The following is a 26,664-nucleotide window of genomic DNA, read 5'->3' on the forward strand; positions in this document are numbered from 1 at the left end:
TCCAAAAAATTAAGGGGGGCCATAGCCACCCCCAGCACCCCTGGCTCCGCCCCTGCTCAACCCAATGCATTGTAAGTGGGTTGCAACATAAGAGTAAGCCATTGCTGGATGTTAAGTGACGAATTGGCTCTGGTTGAATTCGATCTGGTGACGATGGTGATGGGTGCGAAGAGGGAAGGAAGTTTAGAGAGAACCTGGGAGATTTAAAAATGGGTGATTTGGTTGTTAATTGGAGAGCACATAGTCGATCACTGACTTGGTAGAAGAGGGCAAAAGGAGGCACCAAAGATGAACGATAGTGAACATAGCATCGAGCAAAATGAGGAGTGGAGATCAAAGCATACCAGCATTTTGAAAAGCACTTGCAGATATGGGTGAGTTTGAGAGGGAGTCTTTGGAGAATTTCTACGAACACTTGGTCGGGCAGGTTATCAAAGAGTGATTTTGACGTAATGGAGGAGGAGGTCGTTGAAGATTCGAACAATTTGCGTTTTCTGAAAGGTGGAGAGCTAAGCACCACCGTCGTCTCCACCGTTTCTTTATCACCCATCTCTATTCTCTCTCTTTTCAAATACTGTGACCGTGCGCAAGAAAATTTCTGTTATCTTAACATTCGGGTTGGTTTACCTGATATATATATATATATATATATATATATATATATATATATATATATATATATATATTTAACTCCTCGTCTGCTGTTGGTACTTGGCTATGAAGCACAGACATGGATACGGGATACGGGTACGACACGACACGAATACGGTGACACGGCAAATTTAAAAAAAATAAGACACGGACACGGCGGAGATACGCCTATAAAATTATATATATATATATATATATATATATATATATATATATATATTCAAAATATAATTACTAGAATCTTGTACAGATAAATAAAACAACAACAAATAACAGAATCAATTTCAAAAATTTCATCTCTGTTATAAGAAAAATATAGACAAGACAAAGCAGAAAATAAATGAAAAATAAAGTTGATCCAAATTTCAAACGAAGATGTGCAGAAGAGACATAACTATAATGAACTAAATATGTATATGAATAAACATGTATACTTTCAGTCTTTCACAAAGTTTTGTTCATGTAACTTAAATATATATATATATATATATATATATCTTGTTCATGAAGAGAGATAATTGAAGAATATGAGAGACTGAGAGGAGTGAGAAAATAAATTTTGTCTCACAAAAATGTCGGACCGTGTGTCTGAGCCTCGGATACGCGTGTCCAATAAAAAATAATATTTGGACACTTTATAGAAGTGTCGGACACGTGTCCGAGCCTCGGACACGGGTGTCGTTGTCCGAAAAGTATCCGACACAGGTACGGGACCCCTGAGAGGAGTGTCCGTGCTTCATAGGTACTTGGTAGTGTTATAGAACTTTTTCTATAAATGTGTTCACCTTTTTTTTTCTTTATTTATTTATTTATTTATTTTTTTTGTGCAGAAATATATATATACAACTCAAATATTAATTGTTAAATTCTATCAAGTTTTAATTCTATTGAGTAGTTAAAAAAAAATACAGTTTAGGATTTTATATCTAATGTTGAAGATTAAATTCATGAATTATGTCAAAATTTATTAAAGCTCTATTTGTTTGGATATAAAATAATTGTTAGAATATATATATATATATATATATATATATATATTTATTTATTTTATGGTGTTTGGATGTATAAAATTTTTATTAAACAAAAATAATATTAAAACTTAACAAAAATAATTTACTCATCAATTTTCGGTAAATTATTTTACACGCCCCGGACTCAACCTTAACATCAACATTAACCTACACCTTTGCCAAATATCAAAAAAGAAAAATATATATATTTTACTAAATAAAAAATATATATATTTTTTAAAAAATATTTTATACCGAAACAACGGAGCCAAAATTTCTTATAATTATAAGTTCAAGGCACGGATTAGATGCTTACGAATGAAGTATAATTTTGGGCATTTCTAAGCTACAGGAGATATGTTAGTGCTCTGATGCTATATGAATTTATTTAAGGGAAACTAACTAGTAAATTGACGTGTAATTACATTCTAGATGAAATGTTTTTATTTCCGGCTAGATAATGATAAATTGCTATAGTGAAAGCTAATAAAAGTTGATTACATGAAATTAGGTTAATATCATGATTAACTTTGTTTGAAGAGACAGGACCATCCCTCAAAATATTAATAAATAAAAATTCCATCCTGTCATTTATCTAACTGATAAAAATACAAAGCTGTGCAAGTGATAATTACTAATGCAACATTTTTTACCTGAATGTTGAATAACTTTTACAAGAATTTCACTTTTTTGCATTGATGAATGAAGGCATCAATTTCATGAAAATTGGTTTATGACAAAAGCGTAAAGAAGAATAAAATATGGGAAATAAGTGTAAATGTAACGACCCTACCAGCTGAAATTTCTTGCTGGACTGTTGTGAACAGGAGAATATACAAAACTCAAACGGGGTTGCTGTGGAACTTTAAAACTGAATGAATCCTGTCCAAACACATTTGAAATGAATTTTTTCATCCCATTCATTCAAAATACAAAATTTACATTGTCTCAAAATCGTCTACATGAATTGTACCATAATTACATCAAGTTTTACGGTCCATGAAGTAAAAATACAATTTATTAGAATTCCATAGGTCTCATTACTGAGTACAATAAATTAAGGTTGAATAGATTCATGTAACTTAGGTACAAAATATTAAAACGACCATGTAATCCAAACTAGGCCAGTGATGGAACGTCGTTGTCCGCCACTTCTCTTCCCGAACCTGAAAAATGTTAAAATGATGGGTGAACTAAAAACTCAGTAGGAAGTGTCTAAGACACACCTCTTACGACCTCGTGAATCCACATAAGAAATAGAGTACAAGTAAATGGGATCATGCCTCGGGAAAAACAAGTAAAACAACGATAATATCAACAAATATATACGCAAATCGTCTGACCACCAAATGTACAATGTATGTCAATGAAATGCCATGCCATGCAATATCGCTTTCCATTTCCGAAACAATGCTGTTTTAACTTCTAAACCGTTAGTGCAATCCGACCCAAGGCACCTTCAAAGCATCACGAGAGGAGGATTAGCGAACTTTACACAACCACAAAGCACTTTCAAGGGATCGTATCTGGCCTAGTTAGCTCAATCACGCTAGGGTCTCTCCCTAGTCCCTTCTAGACCACACTAACACCACGGACCACTAGGCGCTTTCTAGGCGTCCGATTTTTCGAAAACACTTTTCAAAAACTTTTCCCCATTCATTGTTTTTAAAACACTTTTTTTCTTTCCTTTCTTCCCAATGAATGCATATATGAACTCATGCTTTCACATGCCAACCCAACAATTAATTTATACACATTCCATGAACATCATATCCACATTATAAGAAGAAATTCTAAACATTCAATTTTTACAACCAATAAATCTCAAATTTAAATAGCAATTGATAAACATTTAACATACAACATGTTAATATTGAGCATGCTTTTCATTACAATTAAATTACCCAAGTACTTAGGCTCAATTTACATACCACATCATTTATCATCATGAACACAACTAGATACAATTACCACATTCAAATAACTAAGACTAAGCATGCTTATAACCAACTTTGGAGAGGAAAATTCACAAAGAATCAAAGATATTGTGAATACCTCAAAGGATGCAAAAAGCCCCAATTTATGCCCAAAATTCGAAATCCCTAGGGTTGGCCAAATGGTGACTAGCTTTAATCAAAACGACAGCCTCGACGAGCTCTCCAACTTTGCTTAAGGGAATACTATCAAATTCCCAATGGTTGAAGATAAATCAAGCCTAGAATGTTGAAGAAAAAAAAAAAAAAAAAAAAAAAAAAAAAAAAAAAAAAAAAAAAAAGTGAAAGGGAGAGAGGTTTTGGCTGAGAGACAGAATTTGAGGCCAAATAATAGCCTTAAGGCCATATAATGGCTTATGCAATAAATGGTGGGTCCCCAAAATATCTCCTTTTTTTTTTTTTTATAAATAATATAAATATATGTGTATATAATTCAATTGAATCACAACCACACAATCATATACACTACCATAAAATTATACACAAAATACTTACGCATAAAATGTAATGGTCCTGTGTCATAACTCCCCCCGCACAACAATTCCAGTAACAGGTCCAACCCAGGACCTTACGGCTCGAAAAACGAAAAAATGTCGAAATGACAACCGGTACATTTCTAAGAGTCCTGAACTCTAAGAAATGACCCAATCAACACTCTGACACATCCGGCACACTCTACGGTGTCCGGCACGCAAAATGAAAAAAGACCAAAATTCCCTCAAAAATTAGAAAAATCCCCGTATATAGAAAATGATAAAAATCAAAAACATTACAGTAAATTCTTAATGACCCAATCAGCACTCTGACACATCCAACACATCCTACGTTGTCCGGCACGCAAAATGAAAAAAGAAGAAAATTCCCTCAAAAATTAGAAAAATCCCCGTATATAGAAAATGATAAAAATCAGAAACATTACAGTAAAGATGAATTTGGAAATGTACAGAGCTCTTTGTGAATGGAGGAGACCTAATTTCTTACAGAAAAAAACTTGTTTATATCTCTATATTTTGAGTGAATAGAGGAGACAACTACTTACAAAAACACTCACATATCTCTACATTTTGAGAAGATACACACACTTTAAAGCATCTCCAACCCACCTACCATATGACTTGCCAATTCAAAATATAGCAGGTTGGTTAAAATTGTGGTCTCCAATGGCATGCTATATTACCTGTCAAAATTTGACTTTGCCAGACCTCAATTAGTTGATTTAGAAAAAAAAGTAAAACAAAACCCATACATACAAGTTAGCAGTTGCAGAGAGAGAGAGAGGGGGGCAAGCTTGAGAGTTGAGAGACGGCAGCTGAAGCTTGTGAACGGTGAACCCGAACTGGAACAGCGGGCGATGGAAACTGAAAGATATGGGTTTTGATTTTTTGAACAATCTGAAATGATACGCCGATATGGGTTTTGATATAGGTAATAGGTTTTGAACTTTTGCTTCTTGCAAACAGATAGATAAACTGAAATATATGAGTTTTGAACTTCTAATTCTTGTAGCTTGCAATTGCAGAGAGAGAGAGAGGGGGCAAGTTCTTAGAGTTGAGAACGAGAATAGAGATGGAGGCGATTGGGAAAGCTGAAATGATTTGCCCAAAAGATATATATATATATATATATATATATATATAATAATATAAATATATATATATATATATATATATATATATATGGGTCTTTTTTTACCAGATATTTTAGATATTTTATTCTTTTTAATTAAATTTAATTTTAGTTTCCTTCTAATGTCTATAACTTGACTCGGAATGTACCTAATATTAACATTACTGATGCAAATATGAATGGTGGAAATGGTAGTTGAAAAAGAATTATGGTTGTATAAAAAAATAACATTTTGCATAAAATGTATCATTAGAGCATAATTGCTAAAATGTAACATTTTGACACTGTATTACTGTCAAAATATAGATTTGGCATCCAATTTAGCATTTTACCATTGGAGTTGCTCTTAGTCCTTTAAATGGGATTTTGTTACATAATTGCCATTTAGTATAGCTTTTTCTCCAAGAATGACATCTCATTTCTTGTACAAGTATTCTAATCATATCTATATCTATATATATATATATATATATATATATATAAACATCAATTGCATATACACTACTATAAATAGTACGGAGTAAATTATATTTTCCAACAATTAGGCAAACTACCGAAATTATATGCATAGCATTCTGAAATATATATATAAACATCAAATGCATATACACTACTATAAATAGTAAATTATTGTTTTGCAACAATTAGGCAAACTACCGAAATTATATGCATAACATTCTGAAATATATATATAAACATCAAATGCATATACACTACTATAAATAGTAAATTATTGTTTTGCAACAATTAGGCAAACTACCGAAATTATATGCGTATCATTCTGAAATCCTCTGAGTCACAGGACCGGCCCTGGCCCAAGGCAACCAATGCGGTCGCCTTGGGCCTCAAATTTTAGAGGCCCTCAAAATCCATAGGGGAAGGAAAAAAAATAAAAAATAAAAAATAAAAAAAAATAAAAATTTAAGTTAGGACACGTCTGGGTTGGGCCTCAAATTTTAGAGGCGTCAAATTTTGAGGCTAGGGGATGGAAAAAAAAAAAACAAAAAAATTAAGTTAGGGCAAGTTTTTTTTTGATAAGTAAGTTAGGGCAAGTTTCAGACGACACAATCTGCTTTTCGACACTCCACAGGGCACAGCCTCCGCTATCGCCTCAGGTGACAAGGTATGTTCATCCTCTCTCTCTCCTCTCTCCTCTCTCCTCTCTCCTTTTACATGAATCGATCTTTTATAAATGTTTCTTTCTTTCGTTCATCTCATCATTTGATTTGTTCTAACTTTGGTTCGTTTGATTCGGGTCTTTACCTTTGTTCCAATAGTGAAAAGTAGCTTCCAAACTAGGGTTTTTTTGTGTGTGTGTCACTGTGTGTGATGGCTATCAAAAGCTGAATGAATATATTATGGTTCTCTTAGTATTTTAATAAATGTGTGCCTTTCTACATGTGTCTTTCATGGCGATCGAGTCCAAAATCTATGGCAGGTACTTTTTTTTTTTTTTTTTTTTCCCTCTCCCTAATTCCACTTCAATCTCACAACAGCAGCAACCATACCCCTTTTCCTCATGATTTTTTGCATTTTCACATTCAATCCTACGAAAATTAAATATCCCTTCTAGTGTGTTGAGCCTTTGAGGTAATAATTAACTTTTTCGATCTCTAAATTATGCTCAAACTTAAAAGTGCCAAATTAAGGGTTATATATATATATATATATATATATATTTTATATGAAGATACGTACCACGATTATTGATGTTATTTGAAGTTGGCTCAGCTAGAATTTCAGTTAATAATACTGTCAAAGCACTTGCCATCAGAATGTACAAACACATGGAAATCAAGAGCAGGCTTTAACAAAACAAAAGTTAATGGTTTTTTTATTAATTTGCGCAGGTCTTCTGCAGCAATGATCAACCAATCACTGCTACTGAAGTTGATTCCTCATCCTGAAATCAAGAAAGGGGTAATTGGCTCCCAAAAAAAAAACAAACACAAAGTGTAGTGTAGTTAATACAAAGAGTGAAAGACAATACTATATATGATAGTGGATGCCACATATAACCTAAAAGTCCCACTACTTCTTCAGTACTACAAGTTCAGCGTCCTATAATATATATAGTCACCTCATCTCCACATATTTTTGTCATCTGTAATCATCAAATTTTAGTAGCTATATAAAGAATGAATGTAAAAGAAGCTGCAGTTTTCTGTTCTCTAGTAAACTGTTCTCTTCATTTTTAATTTTGTGCTTGTGAAAATTTTGCACTCTTTAATTGATAGATTTATTGTATTAGTTAGCTGTCTTATCCACACTGCACGTGCGCACAAGTATATATTGGTGATGATAGATTTATAGTTATTAATTAGTTGTCTTATGCAAACTGCACATGCGCACAATAATTTATTGGTGGTGATAAAAATTTATAGTTATTAGTTAGTTGTCTTAAGACACTGCACAGACACACAATTATTTATTGGTGGTGATAAATTTATAGTTATTAGTTAGTTGTCTTATGCACACTGTACAGACGCACAATTATTTGTTGGTGGTGATAAATTTATAGTTATTAGTTAGTTGTCTTATGCACAATGCACAGGCGCACAATTATATTAGCTATAGAATTTGAAAACATCGTGTGAAAATTTCGCACTCTTATAATTTTTTTTTGCACGTGTGAAACTTAAGGGCCTCACATTAGAAAGTTTGCCTAGGGCCTCTCAAAATATTTGGAATCTCAAGGCCGGCCCTGCAGAGTCAAGTCACATAAACAGTTCCAAGTTATTCACAGAGCATGTTTTCAAGAAACCACAAAGCTTGTTTTCAAGAAAATATTAGCAGTATACAAAAATTGTAGTATTTCATTTGACCGAACAAAGTCATTATCTTGACATCACAAACAAGACGCTAAAGTTAACCAGAGCAAAGTTAATTCCTTGCAATATAACTGATTGGTTTTGAGTTGTAGTAGATGAACTGAGTACTAAGGTGGTCTGACTCACCACGCCTTGAGCTTATGTACTTGTTCCCTCCTCTTGGAGTTTTTCAGTGTTATCTTCTCCAATTTGGAGTTTCTTACTTCTAATATCACCCTGATGGATCCCTGGCTCATCTTCAAGTTGGTCTCGAGTAGGTTCCTCAGCAGCAGCCTCCTGTTTAGGATTGACAGGATCCTTTTGGGCCTGGATATTAGTTCTAGATTCTGACACTTTGATGCTTCGTCCATCAGTTCTAAAAATACAAATCAAGAAAAAGAAAAGATCTACCTTATTCTTCGGTTAAAAATCTGTTGCAATATCACTATTGCTATTAGGTACAATGGTAACTAAATATACATGAAGTATTCATATCCAAGTTACTGGGTTCAATTCTAATTGCCTGACATTAGACAAAGTGACAGAAACATATCCATATCATTCTGAGGGTAAATATTATTACTCGAGTGTATTCTATTGGAATTGAGGAACTGATGTAGGCCACCATGGGAGCACAAAGGGAAAGGCCATCGAATGCACCAGTGTATGAATAGAGCCAAGACAACAGACTTGTTTCAAAGTTCTGCTCCTCATGTTGCAGATTAGAATTTCACGAAAACTATGTAGATATATAATGTCTCCGTTAATGGAATGAAGAGGCAGTATTGACACATGATGAGAGAAGCCTGCATTATTAATAGGAAACCACCTGCAACTATCTGATTCCATCCCGTCCATATACACCTTGTGCACCAAGGACCATTCAAGCCCATTGTAGTCCTTGAGTTCCCAAATGCTGAGGGAGGGAAAATTATATTGAATAAACCTGAGGCGTCCTTGTTGCTCTCCCAACCAATGTCCAAAGGCCTTGGGGTATCTGTCCTTGGGCTGTCTTAATTCTTATGGTACGAAAATGATTAGTGCTATTGAATGGATCATAGGCGAAAATCTTACCACGATAAAGGTACAACAAATGGAGTATTCTGTTGCAAGCCACAACACGAGAAAGGTAGGAACACGGACTAAAGTTCTGTCCCCGTGTCGAGATGATGTTTTCAGTCCATTTTCATGTGTCTGAAGAGAATATTTCCATTTTGAGATTGATCGAGCGTGCACATTTGGAATGTAATGGTAGGATATGTTGTGGTTCGAACTCGTGGATTCGAACCACTTTGAAGCTACTTGTGCAGCTAGTACTATCAAAAGAATAAGATGATTTGCAAACAAATTCAATGAGAACCCTTTCTTGGCAAGTGGGTGGTGGAGAAAGCTCAGCCCAATGCATTGTGAGGGGGTTGCGGACATAGTAAACCCTCTGAAAAGTCAAGGTTGAAGATCATAATACTAAGCATTGCTTGATGCTAAGTAACGAATTGGGCGGGTCTGCTTGTTGTTGATCTGATGATGGGTTCGAAGAGGGTAGGAATTTCGTAGAAAACCCACGAGACTTGGAGATGGGTGTTTGGGATGTTAAATGGACAGCACATTGTGGATCATCGTACTGGAAGAAGAGGGCAAAAGGAGGCACCAAAGAAGAACAATTGTGGGAATAGGATAGTGTGGAGTGACGACTGGAGATGAGACTATTCCAACACTTTGAAACGCACTTGAGAGATGGATGAGTTTGAGTGGAATTCTTTGGAGAATTTCTACGAACAGTTCGTGGGATAGCCTATCAAAGTGGGATTTTGGGGTTACAGAGGAGGATGATGATGAAGATTCCAACGATTTGTCTTCTGGGAGGAGGAGGAGGTCCAAGCACCACCGTCGCGTGTAGGAAAATTATACTACTATTCACCTTTGTTTTTAGTCTGAAGAGTGAACCGACTACTATTTATAATTCTATCATTTACATGCCATTTTTTATTCAAATTCTAGTTTTGTGCATATATTTTGATAAATCAACATTCATTTTCTGCCCATTTCCCGGGAAAAAAATAATAATAAAGCATTCATTTTCTAGTTTTAGTCTGTCCCTATTTTCCTTTTTCAATTGTACATTATCTGTCATTTGTAAATTTATTTTGACAGGTCAAAACAAAATTTTGAAAGTAAATTCGGTGCAAGTAGTATAGACATGGTCACGTCATTTTATTTTCTGTCAAATTCTGGAGATAAAAAAACATTCATTTTAAGTTTTAGCATGTACATGTATATTTCTTTTTTAGTTGCACGTTATTTGTCATTTGTAAAATTACTTTGACAGGTCAAAACAATATTTTGAAGTAAATAGGTGCAAGTGGCGTTGACACATACACATTTAACACATTAAATTTGAAAAAGAAAAAAAAGGATACAGATATAGTGTGAACACACACGCGCACATATATATATATATAAGTATTGTTCTTCAACAGCTATGAGATGCCATCACATTGCAAAGGGAAATTGAAAATTTGAAATGGAAAAATGATTCTTGCTCTGAATAGTTGCAGTGAATTGTTAAAACTATTCTTTTAATTGGTCAATTATATAACAAATAAGGAAGTGGAATATTTCATTTAGTTGTATTTAGTATAAATAACTAATTAAAAATTATTCGGTTAGGTAATTTACTGCAAGTCTTCAGTATGAGTATCACTACTCAATTGAAATTGCTATTAATCAAGATTATAAACTAACTGAAATGTTTGCTCATAGATGGAAGAGATGGATGGACATATAAGTTGAGATGGTTTGAAGGCGTGGATTCGAACCACTCTGAAGCTACTGGCGCAATCAAAAGAATCAGATGGTTTGCAAACAAATCTGATGCTAACACTTCCCGGGAAAGTGGGCGGTGGAGGAAGCGCAACCCAATGCATTGTGAGGGGTTGCATACATAGTAAACCCTATGAAGAGTGGAGGCTGAAAAGCATAATACTAAGCCATTGCTGGATGATAAGTAACGAACTGGGTCTGGTTGACGTTGATCTGAATCTGATGATGAAGCATTCCGAGATGGAAGGAAGTTAAGAGAGAACCCACGAGATTAAAAAATGGATGATTCGGATGTCAATTTAACAGAACGATCATGAGCTTGGTGCTGGTAGAAGAGGGCAAAAGGAGGCACCAAAGATGAACAATTTCGGACATAGCATCAAGCAAAGTGAGGAGTGGAGATCAAACCGTACCAGCGTTTTGAAACGCACTTGCAGAGATATGGGTTTTGGTTGATGCCCCATCCTTATCTTGGGTGAGCATGAATCACTTTCGTAGAGGAGACCACAAGGCAGCAAAGAGTCGAACAAAATAGAGGATTTCCTTCCGTTCTTCACACAGTGAGATAAAAGGTCGAACACTTCTTCTAAGTCTTGGAATCTTCCTCCAACTCCAAGAGCAATTGCTAGGAAGAGGGATATCCCAAAAGTTTCTATCTCTAACCAAGTGTCTCTTGGTCCACTCACTTCAAGTGATACTTTCTCAAACAATTTTTCCCAACTGGTAGGTCTAGGTAAAGGTTCCTATATAGATGTGAAGTATTATTAATATATCTGTAGCATTTTAATATGAAACAATCAAGAATATTGAGAAAACAGAATTGAACACTTAGACATATAGCTTGACAGTGATGAACTCTGAACTCTTACTTTTAGTCGCAGGGAGACAACATAGAACAATCCCAAGTTTAACACAGCAACGGCCAGACTTGCATAGAAAAATCCAACTTAATTTACAAGCACCATCAGAAAACCAGGTCATTTCCATGACTAATCTGATGCAGTTCTTTTTGGTTCTGACAACCGAACCCAATCAAATCAGTTGGATCGACCTATCAAAATTTCTTACAACCCAACCATGTGCTCCAACACCTCACAATAACGAAATCTTAGTGCAGTCATATATACTTCATCTATGCCATGTGTGGTAACGGATTATAATTATATGGAACAGATTGATAACTACTAGTTTTAGTACACAATTGAAGATAATTCATGTAAATGTTCCTAAACAAAGTGAAAGACAGTCAGCCACGCACATGCAATATTGGTTACGTAATCTTCCTTCATAAATGAAAAAGAAACTCCCAAAGCCAAGGTACAAATTAGAAAACAGGATCAACAAGTCAACAACACAGTGTACAATTCCCCAAATTCACAAGCAACGCAGAGAACTCCAATTCCTCCCTTCTAACATCGCTAAAGCATCCACAGTCACCCTTCCTGGGCACCCATAAATCATAGAACCCCACCAACTCCGTGACATAGATATCGTCGTATATACCAACATATTACAACACATTCACACCTTGGAGGATGGAACTCTGGGATTTTGGATCCAAGTGCAAGCCACATCGCCAATCTACAAGTAAAAAATTCTCCAGTGAACTCCATAATTACAACCCAAAAAACATTAAATCATAGCAATAAACTCTAAATACAATACAAATTATAACAGAAAAGCAACATTAACTATAATCTCACCTTTTCCCAGACTTGGCTTGTTCGGAAAAGCATCATTACAAATGAATCTCAGCAATGCTGTCTATCTTCAACTTGGTTCGGTTGGATGGACCCTGGAGGTATAGCAAAAAGATATGTGATTTAATCCTTTACGTGTTGCTGGTTTCCGTGGAAAGAATCAAAACAAGGTTTACTTTATTAGTTCTACCGTGAAAACAAATTTGATAGTGCCATTTTTAGGTTATTTAACCATTAGGAAATTCGAAGAATTCTCACTCAAAAAATTAGAAAACTGTCATTTTCTTTTTCTGAGCCATTATGATTCCCAGTCACTCCAGCAGTCAATTTTGTGAATTTTAATGGAAGCTCCTCAATCAATCCGAATCAATTACATATTAGAGATATTATTAGAGATTGTAATTGTAGTACTGCTTTTTAACCTCTTCAAACAGGTCCGACAACAAGATTCAACATAGCAAAGATGTTGCTACCTTTTTGGATCGTGGAAAACGGGATCAGGCTTTTCTGATTGTTGGGAAGAAAAACTTAATTAAGGAACGAATCGAATAGCAAAGAAGCTTAGGGGGCATGGAGATACAAAAGTTGGAACTAGGTTTGACAATTATCAAACTACATATACTAGAATTGCATCAATTCTTGGTCCAATAAAACTAAAAATAATTATGTTAATTATGCATAACCAGCTAATGTTTGATTTATGAATTTAAATTTTCCTATTTTTCTCTTTTATTTAAAGGAAAACTCCTACTTCGAAAGTAGACCAATGCTCAATGATACACTCATACTTAATAGACAAGACGATTAATCAAACTAATATAGCTAAATAGGGGGGAAGAACAATTCAAAACTTCCATTAGAGCACTGCAAAATTTTAATGTCTACAGCAATTAAAAAGATACCAGAGCTATTCTATAGAATTCTTATCTAATAAAACACAAAGATAAATAGAAATTCTGAAACACTGTAGATGAAATTATATTTCTCAAAGTCCTATTCACATCAACATTATTACAAATAAGCATACAAGAGCTATTCTATAGAATTCTTATCTAATAAAACACAAAGATAAATCAGTCGGAGCAGAAAAATCGCACAAGGTTAGTAGCCAAGAGCAGTATCTAGAACAATTTTGAGGAAACAAATGCAAGAAATAAATTTCAAGTCTCAAACTCTATTGAAAACACACACATATAGGTAATGTAATTTTAGAGGTCAGTAATTATGGAAAGAGAACAGGATGAAAACAACAGCCACAGGAACAGCAAGGACAGAAAAAATCAGTCTGCAGTGATGCTGAAGAAAATACCTTTAGACGAACCGCTATACGTCTTCAACTGATTGGAATTGTTGAATCTATAGGAACTGTTACCCGGGTTGCCCATTCGTTAAAAAGACTTCAATACCTGATTGTCACAAATTTTATCAGCTCCTGTACGTATTACATCAATTTCATTTATCAGACAATAAGGCAGAGCCGCAGATGCAAAGGAACAGAATTGTGTTCATATGAATAGTGAACTGTGACATAGCCAATGCTCCCATAAGAATTTCCAACTACAACAGACTCCAAGCTGTAAAAATATATAGTTGATTAACAAGAAGCGCAATTCATTTCTTGTGATTCATACTTTTTCTCCTCCAAAAGTTCATTTGACTACAAACACACTCAATGCAGAGGCGGACACAGGAATGTTGATTTCGGGGTGGGGGTGAAGATAATAGTATGATTTTTTATATTTTAGACAGCAGTATATATTTCTTAAAGTAAAGTGCTAGTATTAAGATTATTTAAAGAAAAAAAAGTATAAAATCAACATGTGAGAAGATATAAATTAAGATTATTTATAGAAAAAAAGCATTTCATTACATGACCTTACAGAACAACAAAAAAACTTCCCTGTTCCCTAAACATTATATGATTCAACACTGACCGATCAAGGAGATGTTTAATTGTTTGGTTAATCAAGTGATCATTAGACCACTACAGATTTTTAATCTATGTAGCAACATTGAACTGTTGTCCACATTTAGGGAACAAAAAAAAAAAAAAAACACATTGAACTGTCCTGGTGAAATACATGATTTATTTTCTCTAATTCCTTTTGGCTACAGAATCAATAAAATTAAGCATTTTGTAAAAATAAAATAAAATTTAATTGATGCACAAGAAATGAGGAGGAAATTTGATGCATGTGGTGATGAGCATATTGGATGTATGAAATATAAGAGGCATCAGACTTTAGAAAATGAAAAAAACAAATTAGGACTTGATCTGCTTACCTCACTAAAAGAAAAACATATGTAGGGGATTTGCCCTAAAAATGTCGGGTAGCATCTAAATTGACGTAGGGGATGTTGGGCCAGTAGTCACCTTGGCATCGTTCTCTAAGATGTGGACAACGAACCAACTGAAGACTTAGAAGTGTGGAAGGCAGGCCTTCCTTTGGCAAGAATCGAAGCTTAGGGCAGTCAATGATGGCTAGATGTTGAAGAGTGGTGAGATTTTGGAGGGCCTTCAATGGTATGGATGCCAGATTCGGCAGATCGTTGATCCATAATGAGGTTAGAGTTGAAGGAAGCAGATCAGGAGGAGGAAAGGAGACCAGCTCTGGATATCCCCCGTCAATTTTGAATTGTCGAAGAGAGGTGAGTCTTTGCAGATCCCACTCCGACAAGGGCTTCTCTAATTTCCCACCATCACGAATAGTAAGTTTGATTAGGTTGGGGGGCAAATTCCAAGCTTTCAAGTCCGCACATGCCATCTGGCAGAGAGGTCAATGCCTCGCATTTCCGTATTGTAAGAGATTTGAGCGTGGGCGAGACACCTGTCTTTGCAAAGAACACAAGTTGGTTGCATCGTATGATGTCAAGACTCTGAAGCCCTACCAACGACTGCACATCAACTATACTTTCTAGCACCGCCCCATGATACTCTTCCAAATATAATGTTTCAAGAGAGGGAAGCCTCAAAAGTGGAACCGTAATCAATTTAGGACAATCACGTATTGTGAACACGCGGAGGCAGGGGAATTGACTTGTAGCTTCTTCAACACCAGTAGAACATGACCATTCTTTCCACGCCGGCATGTCCTCAAATATCAAACTTTCCAATGACGGGAAGGGATGTCCCAGACAAAAATCATCCCTGTAGAACTCAACTCCCAAATTTTGTACTCCATGCATGCCTTGGATGTGTAGCTCTTTGAGCTTGGGTAGTTGCCCCAGTGCCGGTAAGGATATGCATTTTTTACAGCCTCCAAGAGTCAGTTTCACTATTTCAGAGAATGATGGATCACCTATCCAACTTGGAAATTTTGTGCCCCCGTAGAACTCAATAGTGAGCCTTTTCAAGTGTTTGTGTGGTTTTAGCTTCGCAAGCACATCCAATTCAAGCTTTTCTTTTCGAAGATCGTTGAACTCGCTACTCCATGCCAACTCTAATTCTTCAATGTCTTGCCCAGCCCATAAATTCGTCTCATTTTCATCTCGAACATTTTGCAACTCTTGAATAGAAATACTTCCCCGTAAAAGCCTCACATTCATCAACTCTTTTAGTCCTGGCATATTCTGTTTGCCCACAATGAACTTTGACAGTGTTTGCAAATTCGTCAGTCTACCGATCTCTAGGGACATCTCTTGCAATCGCGCAGTACCAGCAATGTCAAGATGGCGCAAATTAATTAAATTTCCAATGTTTGGGGGCAACATTGAAAGTTGTTTGCAACCACGCAGCAACAGTGTTTCTAAATTGTAGAGATTACTCACCGATTCACGTAACTGTTTGATTGAAGTCCAAGATAAATTAAGATACCTCAGATGTTTCAAATCACCAATCGAGTCCGGTAGCTCAGTTATGGAATAACCAGACAAAGACAGCACTCTTAAACATCGTAACTTTGGCAATAAATCAAACAATATCTTGTTTGCTAAGTAATAATCTTGAGCAAAATGTGCCTGAATTGGTAATGCTAACAGAGTTCGCAAATGCTGAACTTCACCAAGAGGCCTGAACTTTTGGAGTTGTTCAAATTTTTGACGAATATATGACAAATGCCGAGCTCGGTTAGGAATTTTAAATTGCTCATCACCCTCAAACTTATCCAGCCTAAAGAATATATTCCCGGCAACATGTAGAGCTAGATCATTAAGAAGGTCATGCATCACAAACAGTGATTTACTTGCACTTGACTGTTGAAAAAGCGACCTTGATAGCAAATCATCAAAATATTGTTTGCCAAAATCTTCCATCTGATTCTTTTCTGTTGAACGCGGCAAAAGACCTGCCCCCATCCACAACAAAACTAGCTCGTCTTTGTCAAACTCGTAGTCCTTTGGAAATATCGCGCAGTAAGCAAAGCATCGCTTCAAATGAGATGGGAGATGGTGATAGCTCAATTTAAGAGCTGGAAGAATACCACTCTGTTCAGGTAAATCCCATATTCTGCTATTCAATATATTCTCCCCTCACTCTGGAGTTCCTTAGTGCGCAAGAGGCCAGCAAGTGTTAGGACTGCCAAAGGCAACCCTTTACATTTACTCACTATTTCCTCGCCAATTCCTTTCAGATTTGGATGTGCATCAAAGTTTTGTTTCTCAAGTGCATGATGAGTAAATAAGGATAGACATTCATCTTTGGACAGCAATTTTAGACGATAACTTGGAGACAAACTCATGGTTGATACAACGGTTCCAAGGCGAGTTGTGACAATAATTTTGCTCCCAGGTGCCCCAGCCATAAAGGGAGCACGTAGGACGTTCCAATCTTCATAGTTCTCGTTCCAAACATCATCCAAAACAAGAAGATATCTTTTGTTGGACAACTTCTCCATTAGTTTTTGTTGAAGCATATTCAGAGTCTCCAACTTAGGAGTTTCTGAAGTGACCGCCTCAAGAATGGCTTTTGTCACTCTAACAACATCATAGTCATCAGAAACGCAGACCCACGCCTTGAGATGAAAATGACCCTCTAGACTTTCATCATTGTAGACCAGCTTAGCGAGAGTTGTCTTGCCAATACCTCCCATGTCCACAATGGGAATGACAGATACTTTGTTAACACCGTCTTCATCCCTCAACAACAATTCAAGTATAGCTTCTTTGTCATTTTCTCTGCCATAAACGTGAGATTTGTCTACGGAAGAAAACGTTTCCGGTCTTTTTGGTACTGTGTTGGACATCATATTGCGATCAAGAACTGTTCCAACATTCCTTATCAAATCCAGTCTCCTTTTTCGGGTTTCGATACCTTCTAATCGGTGAGTGAGTTGCTCTACCTTGGACATCATAGTGCTATCAAGCTTAACAGCACTAGGAGGTGGAGTAAAGCAAGTGCAACAAGTTGGGATGAGCTTTCGTACCTTACTAGTACTAGTACTAGTACTGCTGCTAGCTTGAGATTCTGGCTTGATCTGCTCCAGTCGCAAAGCTTCGGTATCTAACTCGTCCAGCAGATCATCCAAATGGTAAACGAAGTCGGTGAGATCCTCCATCCACGGCTTGACTCCTTCGTGTGTCATTTGCTTGTTCTCTGCGTCAGCCAGAACATCACGAATATCTGGCAGCATTTCCTGCAACTTCTTCAACTGACCATCGATTTCCCCTCGACGGGCATAGTTTGACTCCGCCAGAGAGAACAACCTGTCAACCAGCACCTGAATGACCGGCACGGTAACGATTCCCACAGCCTCCATGGATAACAAGTAGCAATAAGCAAAGGAAGAAAGAGACGGGGGTGAGTTTGTGAAAGATTGATCGAGCAATACAACAATATGATAGATCAAAATGGGTTTTGCTGCAACTAATCAGATTCAGACCAAGCTAGTGCAAGACAAAGAGGGTTGACGAAAAGGGTAGAGGCGTTCAAGATTGTCCGCTAATGTGGAAATAATTCATACCACTTTGTATAGTTGATAGAAAATAAGTGATGGACAACAAATGTGGAATCTTTATTCTCCATCACTCATTTTATTAGGATGCCATTTAGCAATATCTTCGGTGTCATGATAATTTAAATTATTATTATTATTATTATTATTATTTTGAAGGGTAAATGATAATGGTTAATTAGTGCCGAGTCTCAAATCGTGCGCTCTAAGAGTTAACATGAGACACTTTAAGATAAACTTACTCTATTATGATGTAAATGAAAAAAGTTGTTGCTTTGATAGTTTAATAAAATACAGAGTCGGATTTAAAGGGCTTGCAATTGTATTACCTCCCCCATTCTCAATTGAATTAGAGTTCTTATCTCTCAACAAAATTTGAGGTTGTAAAATGGCATATGATATTTTCCAACTACTATGTAAAATTTATTAATTTATTAATATTTTATTTTTTAATTAAATTAAAATAATACATTTTAAAAAATTATCTAAGAGACTAATTTTATTAATCGGTTATAATTTTATTTAAATGAATTGTTCATTAAAAAGTAACTATGATTCCTGTAATGTTCTTATTTTTTATTCTATCAAAAGTAAACTTTTGCGGACTCATAACTTCAAAATTAAAATGTAAAAAAAAAAAAAAAAAAATCAAATTCAGATTAAGTGCAAGACAAAGAGGGCTGACGAAAATGGTAGAGTCGTTCAAGATTGGCTGCCAATGTGGAAATAATTCATACCACTTGTATTGTTGATAGAAAATGAGTGCTGGACAACAAATGTGAAATCTTTATTCTCCATCCATTTTCTTAGGATGCCATTTCAGCAATATCTTGGGTGTCATGGTAACTTAAACTATTTATTTATTTATTTTATTATTATTATTTTTTTTAAGGATAAATGTTAGAAGGTTAGTTGGTGCCGAGTCTCAAACTATGTACTCCAGAATCGACATGAGGCATCTTAGGGTAAACTTACTCTGCCGTGATGAACACGAAGAAAGTTGTTGCTTCGACAGTTTAATAAACTTACTCTGTCCTTTTTTAATTTAAATATATATAGTTACAAAATTTGAAATTTTTTAAAAAGATAAAGGACAATGATGGAAATATAAAGAAGAGATGCTTTAATTTTTTTTTAAAAGATAACTAATTTGGGACATATAAAAAAAAAAAAAAAAAAAAAAAATAGACTACTATTAAGGGACAGAGGAAGTACTAAAAGTTTTTGTGTTTGATATATTTGGTCCCCCAAACTTACATGAGAGTCTCATGATGGGACATTATTAGTAATAGACCCTTCCAAAACCCACATGCTTTGGGCCATTCAAAAACCCATTATATATTCGTAAAGGCCCAATATATAGTAGTAACTAGTAATGCACAGAAACACGGTGGCTTTTTATTTATTTTTCCAACTTGCAAGTCATACTTAAATTGGATATATAAGATTTATGATATTGGGTTAAATCATTTGTCCAATTTGTACATGCTATGTAAAATAAAATTTGATTAATTGAATCAAAGAATTGAATTTGAAGTTGGAGGAAATTTAGTTTAAATTATAAAATGAATTTAATTTCAATTCCAATTTCAAATCTTCAATTTAGTACACTTCCAAACACAACATAAATGTATTTTTGAATGCATAAAATGATTTTGCTTTATAATTAATTTTGTCTTAGATCTTCTAAGACAATAAAAAAATATATGGTAGAATTTCTATTGTGAAGATAAAAAATATTATATATTTAAATTTTATATTCATAATTTTATGATATTTCTATTAGTTTGGGCCCCTCCCAAATTTAACTGAGTGGTTTTTAGTTCCATATGTTTGTTGATCCGAATAGTCTTATTTTTTCCTCTTTTGGGCATCCAAATTTGAGTGAGTGGATAACAATGGGTAAAAAGTGAATACCCATACAATTCAATAATCAATGATGGATTAAGAGTGGATACGCGTCTTAAACTGCCCAAACAAAACTCTATTTCCATAATTTTTAGGAAGCACAACTCATGAGTGCTCTCACATTGATTTCAACTATGCTCTCATTTTTTTTTTTTTTTTACTAAATACTTGCTACGAAGCTTTCCTGGTGACTTTTCGGAGTGGTTTTAATATAAGTGAAGGACGATTCATGTAAATATTCTTAAACAAAGTGAAAGACAGCCAACCAGGCACACCCTAATATTGGTTACATAATCTTCCTCCATAAATGAAAAAGAAACTTCCAAAACTAAGGTACAAATTAGACAGCAACACAGAGTACAACTCCCCAAATTCACAACTCCATAATTCCTCCCTTCAAACACCGCTAAAGCATCCACAGTCGCCTTTCCTGGGCACCCATAGTTAATAGACAAGACGATTAATCAAACTAATATACCTAAATAGGGAGGAAGAACAATTCAAAACTTCCATTAGAGCACTGCAAAATTTTAATGTCTACAGCAATTAATACGATACAAGAGCTATTCTATAGAATTCTTATCTAATAAAACACAAAGATAAATAAAAAAGTAAATATAAAAAAATGTCTTCTGAAATACTGTAGATGAAATTATATTTCTCAAAGTCCTATTCACATCAACATTGTTACAAATAAGCATACAAGAGCTATTCTATAGAATTCTTATCTAATAAAACACAAAGATAAATCAGTCGGAGCAGAAAAATCGCACAAGGTTAGTAGCCAAGAGCAGTATCTAGAACAATTTTGAGGAAGCAAATGCAAGAAATAAATTTCACGTCTCAAACTCTATTGAAAACCCACACATATAGGTAATGTAATTTTAGAGGTCAGTAATTTTGGAAAGAGAACAGGATGAAAACAACAGCCACAGGGACAGCAAGGACAGAAAAAATCAGTCTGCAGTGATGCTGAAGAAAATACCTTTAGACGAACCGCTATACGTCTTCAGCTGATTGGAATTGTTGAATCTATAGGAACTGTTACCCGGGTTGCCCATTCGTTAAAAAGACTTCAATACCTGATTGTCACAAATTTTATCAGCTCCTGTTTGTATTACAGCAATTTCATTTATCAGACAATAAGGCAGAGCCGCAAATGCAAAGGAACATATGAATAGTGAACTGTGACATAGCCAATGCTCCCATAAGAATTTCCAACTACAACAGACTCCAAGCTGCAAAAATATATAGTTGATTAACAAGAAGCGCAATTCATTTCTTGTGATTCATACTTTTTCTCCTCCAAAAGTTCATTTGACTACAAACACACTCAATGCAGAGGCGGACACAGGAATGTTGATTTCGGCGTGGGGGTGAAGATAATAGTATGATTTTTTATATTTTAGACAGCAGTATATATTTCTTAAAGTAAAGTGCTAGTATTAAGATTATTTAAAGAAAAAAAAGTATAAAATCAACATGTGAGAAGATATAAATTAAGATTATTTATAGAAAAAAAGCATTTCATTACATGAACTTACAGAACAACAAAAAAACTTCCCTGTTCCCTAAACATTATATGATTCAACACTGACCAATCAAGGAGATGTTTAATTGTTTGGTTAATCAAGTGATCATTAGACCACTACAGATTTTTAATCTATGTAGCAACATTGAACTGTTGTCCACATTTAGGGAACAAAAAAAAAAAAAAAAACACATTGAACTGTCCTGGTGAAATACATGATTTATTTTCTCTAATTCCTTTTGGCTACAGAATCAATAAAATTAAGCATTTTGTAAAAATAAAATAAAATTTAATTGATGCACAAGAAATGAGGAGGAAATTTGATGCATGTGGTGATGAGCATATTGGATGTATGAAAAATAAGAGGCATCAGACTTTAGAAAATGAAAAAAACAAATTAGGACTTGATCTGCTTACCTCACTAAAAGAAAAACATATGTAGGGGATTTGCCCTAAATATGTTGGGGGAACAGGGCATCTAAATTGACGTAGGGGATGTGGGCAATGTTGGGCCAGTAGTCACCTTGGCATCGTTCTCTAAGATGTGGACAACGAACCAACTGAAGACTTAGAAGTGTGGAAGGCAGGCCTTCCTTTGGCAAGGATCGAAGCTTAGGGCAGTGAGAGATGGCTAGATGTTGAAGAGTGGTGAGATTTTGGAGGGCCTTCAATGGTATGGATTCCAGATTCGGCAGCTTCTCGATCCATAATGAGGTTAGAGTTGAAGGAAGCAGATCAGGAGGATGAAAGGAGACCAGCTCTGGATATCCACCACGAATTTCGAAATGTCGAAGAGAGGTGAGTCTTTGCAGATCCCACTCCGACAAGGGCTTCTCTAATTTCCCATTATCACCAATAGTAAGTTTGATTAGGTTGGGGGGCAAATTCCAATTCCCTTGATGAAAGGACGTCATAATACGTGGACAATCATATATTGTGAGCTCACTAAGGGTTTGACTATTCTGATCAAAAAATGGCAACCGCCTCAGATTTGAACAAAATCTGATTGTAAGCGATATGAGGTTGTTGGGGGTAGAGCCTCCTCTTTCCGGGAAGTACATGGACTCCAGACTTTCACAACGGTAGATTTCAAGGGATTCGAGGGCTTTGAAGAATCTGGTTGGTCATAGCCAAGGATTGGAGATTCACGCAATTGTAGATTATAAGCCGTCTGAGGTTGGGTAAGCCTCTTTCTAGGAAGGACAACGACTCCAAGACATCGCAATCGTGTATGCTCAATTGACGGAGACTAGCGAAATTATTATTATTTACGCACCCCTCAACCCCAGGTAGTAGTAACATTCCAACCTTTGGCCACTTCCAGATGATTAAGCACATAAATGATGACATATTAATAACATTGATGTTGTTAAAGTCATCTTCCTTCTCCTTCTGCTGTAGCATCATCGTCGGCTCTGAAACCTTCCGAAAATACTCCAAATTCATGCAATCACTAATTGTAAGAACCTTAAGGGCTGTGGGTAACCCAACGGTGGGCCAGGACGTCAATGATGAACATCTATCAATTTCCAAGTGTTTAAGTCCGCACATGCCATCGGGCAGAGACGTCAATGATGAACATTCTTCAATTACCAAGCTTTTAAGTCCGCACATGCCATCTGGCAGAGAGGTCAATGCCTCGCATTTCCGTATTGTAAGAGATTTGAGCGTGGGCGAGACACCTGTCTTTGCAAAGAACACAAGTTGGTTGCATCCTATGATGACAAGACTCTGAAGCCCTACCAACGACTGCACATCAACAATACTTTTTAGCACCGCCTCATGACACTCTTTCAAATATAATGTTTCAAGAGAGGGAAGCCTCAAAAGTGGAACCCTAATCAATTTAGGACAATCACGTATTGTGAACACGCGGAGGCAGGGGAATTGACTTGTAGCTTCTTCAACACCAGTAGAACATGACCATTCTTTCCACGCCGGCATGTCCTCAAATATCAAACTTTCCAATGACGGGAAGGGATGTCCCAGACAAAAATCATCCCTGTAGAACTCAACTCCCAAATTTTGTACTCCATGCATGCCTCGGATGTGTAGCTCTTTGAGCTTGGGTAGTTGCCCCAGTGCCGGTAAGGATATGCATTTTTTACAGCCTCCAAGAGTCAGTTTCACTATTTCAGAGAATGATGGATCACCTATCCAACTTGGAAATTTTGTGCCCCCGTAGAACTCAATAGTGAGCCTTTTCAAGTGTTTGTGTGGTTTTAGCTTCGCAAGCACATCCAATTCAAGCTTTTCTTTTCGAAGATCGTTGAACTCGCTACTCCATGCCAACTCTAATTCTTCAATGTCTTGCCCAGCCCATAAATTCGTCTCATTTTCATCTCGAACATTTTGCAACTCTTGAATAGAAATACTTCCCCGTAAAAGCCTCACATTCATCAACTCTTTTAGTCCTGGCATATTCTGTTTGCCCACAATGAACTTTGACAGTGTTTGCAAATTCGTCAGTCTACCGATTTCTAGGGACATCTCTTGCAATTGCACAGTACCAGCAATGTCAAGATGGCGCAAATTAATTAAATTTCCAATGTTTGGGGGCAACATTGAAAGTTTTTTGCAACCACGCAGCAACAGTGTTTCTAAATTGTAGAGATTACTCAACGATTCACGTAACTGTTTGATTGAAGTCCGAGATAAATTAAGATACCTCAGATGTTTCAAATCACCAATCGAGTCCGGTAGCTCAGTTATGGAATAACCAGACAAAGACAGCACTCTTAAATATCGTAACTTTGGCAATAAATCAAACAATATCTTGTTTGCTAAGTAATAATCTTGAGCAAAATGTTTCTGAATTGGTAATGCTAACAGAGTTCGCAAATGCTGAACTTCACCAAGAGGCCTGAACTTTTGGAGTTGTTCAAATTTTTGACGAATATATGACAAATGCCGAGCTCGGTTAGGAATTTTAAATTGCTCATCACCCTCAAACTTATCCAGCCTAAAGAATATATTTCTGGCAACATGTAGAGCTAGATCATTAAGAAGGTCATGCATCACAAACAATGACTTACTACCACTTGATTGTTGAAAAAGCGACCTTGATAACAAATCATCAAAATATTGTTTGCCAAAATCTTCCATCTGATTCTTTTCTGTTGAAAGCGGCAAAAGACCTGCCCCCATCCACAACAAAACTAGCTCCTCTATGTGAAACTCATAATCTTTTGGAAATATTGCACAGTAAGCAAAGCATTGCTTCAAATGAGATGGGAGATGATGATAGCTCAATTTAAGAGCTGGAAGAATACCACTTCTTTGTTCAGGTAAATCCCATATTCTGCTATTCAATATATTCTCCCACTCACTCTGGAGTTTCTTAGTGCGCAAGAGGCCAGCAAGTGTTAGGACTGTCAAAGGCAACCCTTTACATTTACTCACTATTTCCTCGCCAATTCCTTTCAGATTTGGATGTGCATCAAAGTTTTGTTTCTCGAGTGCATGATGAGTAAATAAGGATAGACATTCATCTTTGGACAGCAATTTTAGAGGATAACTTGGAGACAGACTCATGGTTGATGCAACGTTTTCAAGCCGAGTTGTGACGATAATTTTGCTCCCAGGTGCCCCAAACATAAAAGGACGTCGTAGGAGCTCCCAGTCTGCATACTTCTCGTTCCAAATATCATCCAAAACAAGAAGAAATCTTTTGCCTGACAAGCTCTCCTTCAGTTTCACCTGAAGCATATCTAAAGCCTGTAACTCATGAGACTTTGAAGTCACCACCTCAAGGATTGTCTTCGTCACTCTAACAGCATCGTAATCATCAGAAACACAGACCCATGCCTTGAGATCAAAATGACCCTTTAGTCGATCATCATCATATACCAGTCGAGCCAGAGTTGTCTTACCGATCCCTCCCATACCCACAATAGGAATGACAGACACTTTGTTATCATCACTAGTTTCAGCCTTCAACAACTCGTAAAGAATAGCATTTTTATCTTCTTCTCTACCATAGACATCAGATTTGACTACCAAAGAAGTGGTTTCCCGTCTTCCTGGCACTGTGTTGGATCTATTCCCTCCAACATCTACATTCAAATTCAGGGTATTCTTGCGAGCTTCAATATCTTTTAATCTGTCGTTGATTTCTTTTACTTTGGACATCATATTGTAATCAAGCTTAACAGCAGCACTAGGAGTAGTGAAACGTGTGAAACAAGTAGAGATGAGTTTTTGCATCTTACTAGGAGGAGTGGTGCTACTGCTAGCTTCAGATTCTGCCTCGATTCGCAAAGATTCAGTAGCGAAATCGTCGAGCAAATCATCCAAATCGTAAACCAAGTCCGTGAGATCGTCCATCCACGATTTGACACTTTCATCTGTCATCTGCTTCTCCTCTGCGGCGGCGAGAACAGCACGAATCTCAGGCAACATTTTCTGCAACTTCTTCAACTCAAGATTGAGATCGATTTCCTCTGGACGGGAATAGTTTGGCACCACCAGAGACACCAAAATGTCTCGCAGCTTCTCAAAGATAGGCCCCAGAAACACCCCCGCAGCAACCTCCATCGATCTGGTTCGTAGAGCAATAAGCAAAGGAATAAGAAAGAGATGGGGGTGAGTTTGTGAAAGATTGAGCAATACACAATATGATAGATCAAAATGGGTTTTGCTGCAAGTAATCAAATTCAGACCAACAAGTGCAAGACAAAGAGGGTTGACGAAAAGGGTAGAGTCGTTCAATATTGTCGGCCAATGT

At 36.2% G+C, this 26,664-nt stretch overlaps 2 protein-coding genes and 1 pseudogene across 4 annotated transcripts; all 3 read right to left on the bottom strand.

Moving 5' to 3' along the window:
• Positions 1-18,498, bottom strand: part of LOC132282328 (putative disease resistance RPP13-like protein 1) — a 53,287-nt pseudogene extending 34,789 nt beyond the window's left edge.
• A 2,089-nt stretch (positions 18,499-20,587) lies between these two features.
• Positions 20,588-26,664, bottom strand: LOC132282326 (putative disease resistance RPP13-like protein 1). Of its 3 annotated transcripts, none has more exons than XM_059783963.1 (3): positions 22,356-26,664; positions 21,393-21,489; positions 20,588-20,837 (listed from the first exon to the last, which is right to left on the bottom strand). In XM_059783963.1, the coding sequence occupies exon 1, from the start codon at positions 26,472-26,474 to the stop codon at positions 23,028-23,030; it is 3,447 nt and encodes a 1,148-aa protein (XP_059639946.1). In that variant the 5' UTR covers positions 26,475-26,664; the 3' UTR covers positions 20,588-20,837; positions 21,393-21,489; positions 22,356-23,027. The 3 variants fall into 3 exon arrangements, with proteins under 3 accessions (XP_059639946.1, XP_059639944.1, XP_059639945.1); XM_059783961.1 differs by having other exon boundaries at positions 21,393-21,515; XM_059783962.1 differs by having other exon boundaries at positions 20,588-20,885; positions 21,393-21,515.
• Positions 22,391-22,999, bottom strand: LOC132281279 (putative disease resistance protein RGA1). Its single transcript, XM_059782996.1, has one exon. The coding sequence runs from the start codon at positions 22,997-22,999 to the stop codon at positions 22,391-22,393; it is 609 nt and encodes a 202-aa protein (XP_059638979.1).

Source organism: Cornus florida, unplaced genomic scaffold, assembly GCF_030987335.1.
Source record: "Cornus florida cultivar Cherokee Brave unplaced genomic scaffold, ASM3098733v1 CherokeeBrave_3.0.0_Hap2_Chr11, whole genome shotgun sequence".
In the NCBI taxonomy this organism is placed as follows: Eukaryota; Viridiplantae; Streptophyta; class Magnoliopsida; order Cornales; family Cornaceae; genus Cornus; species Cornus florida.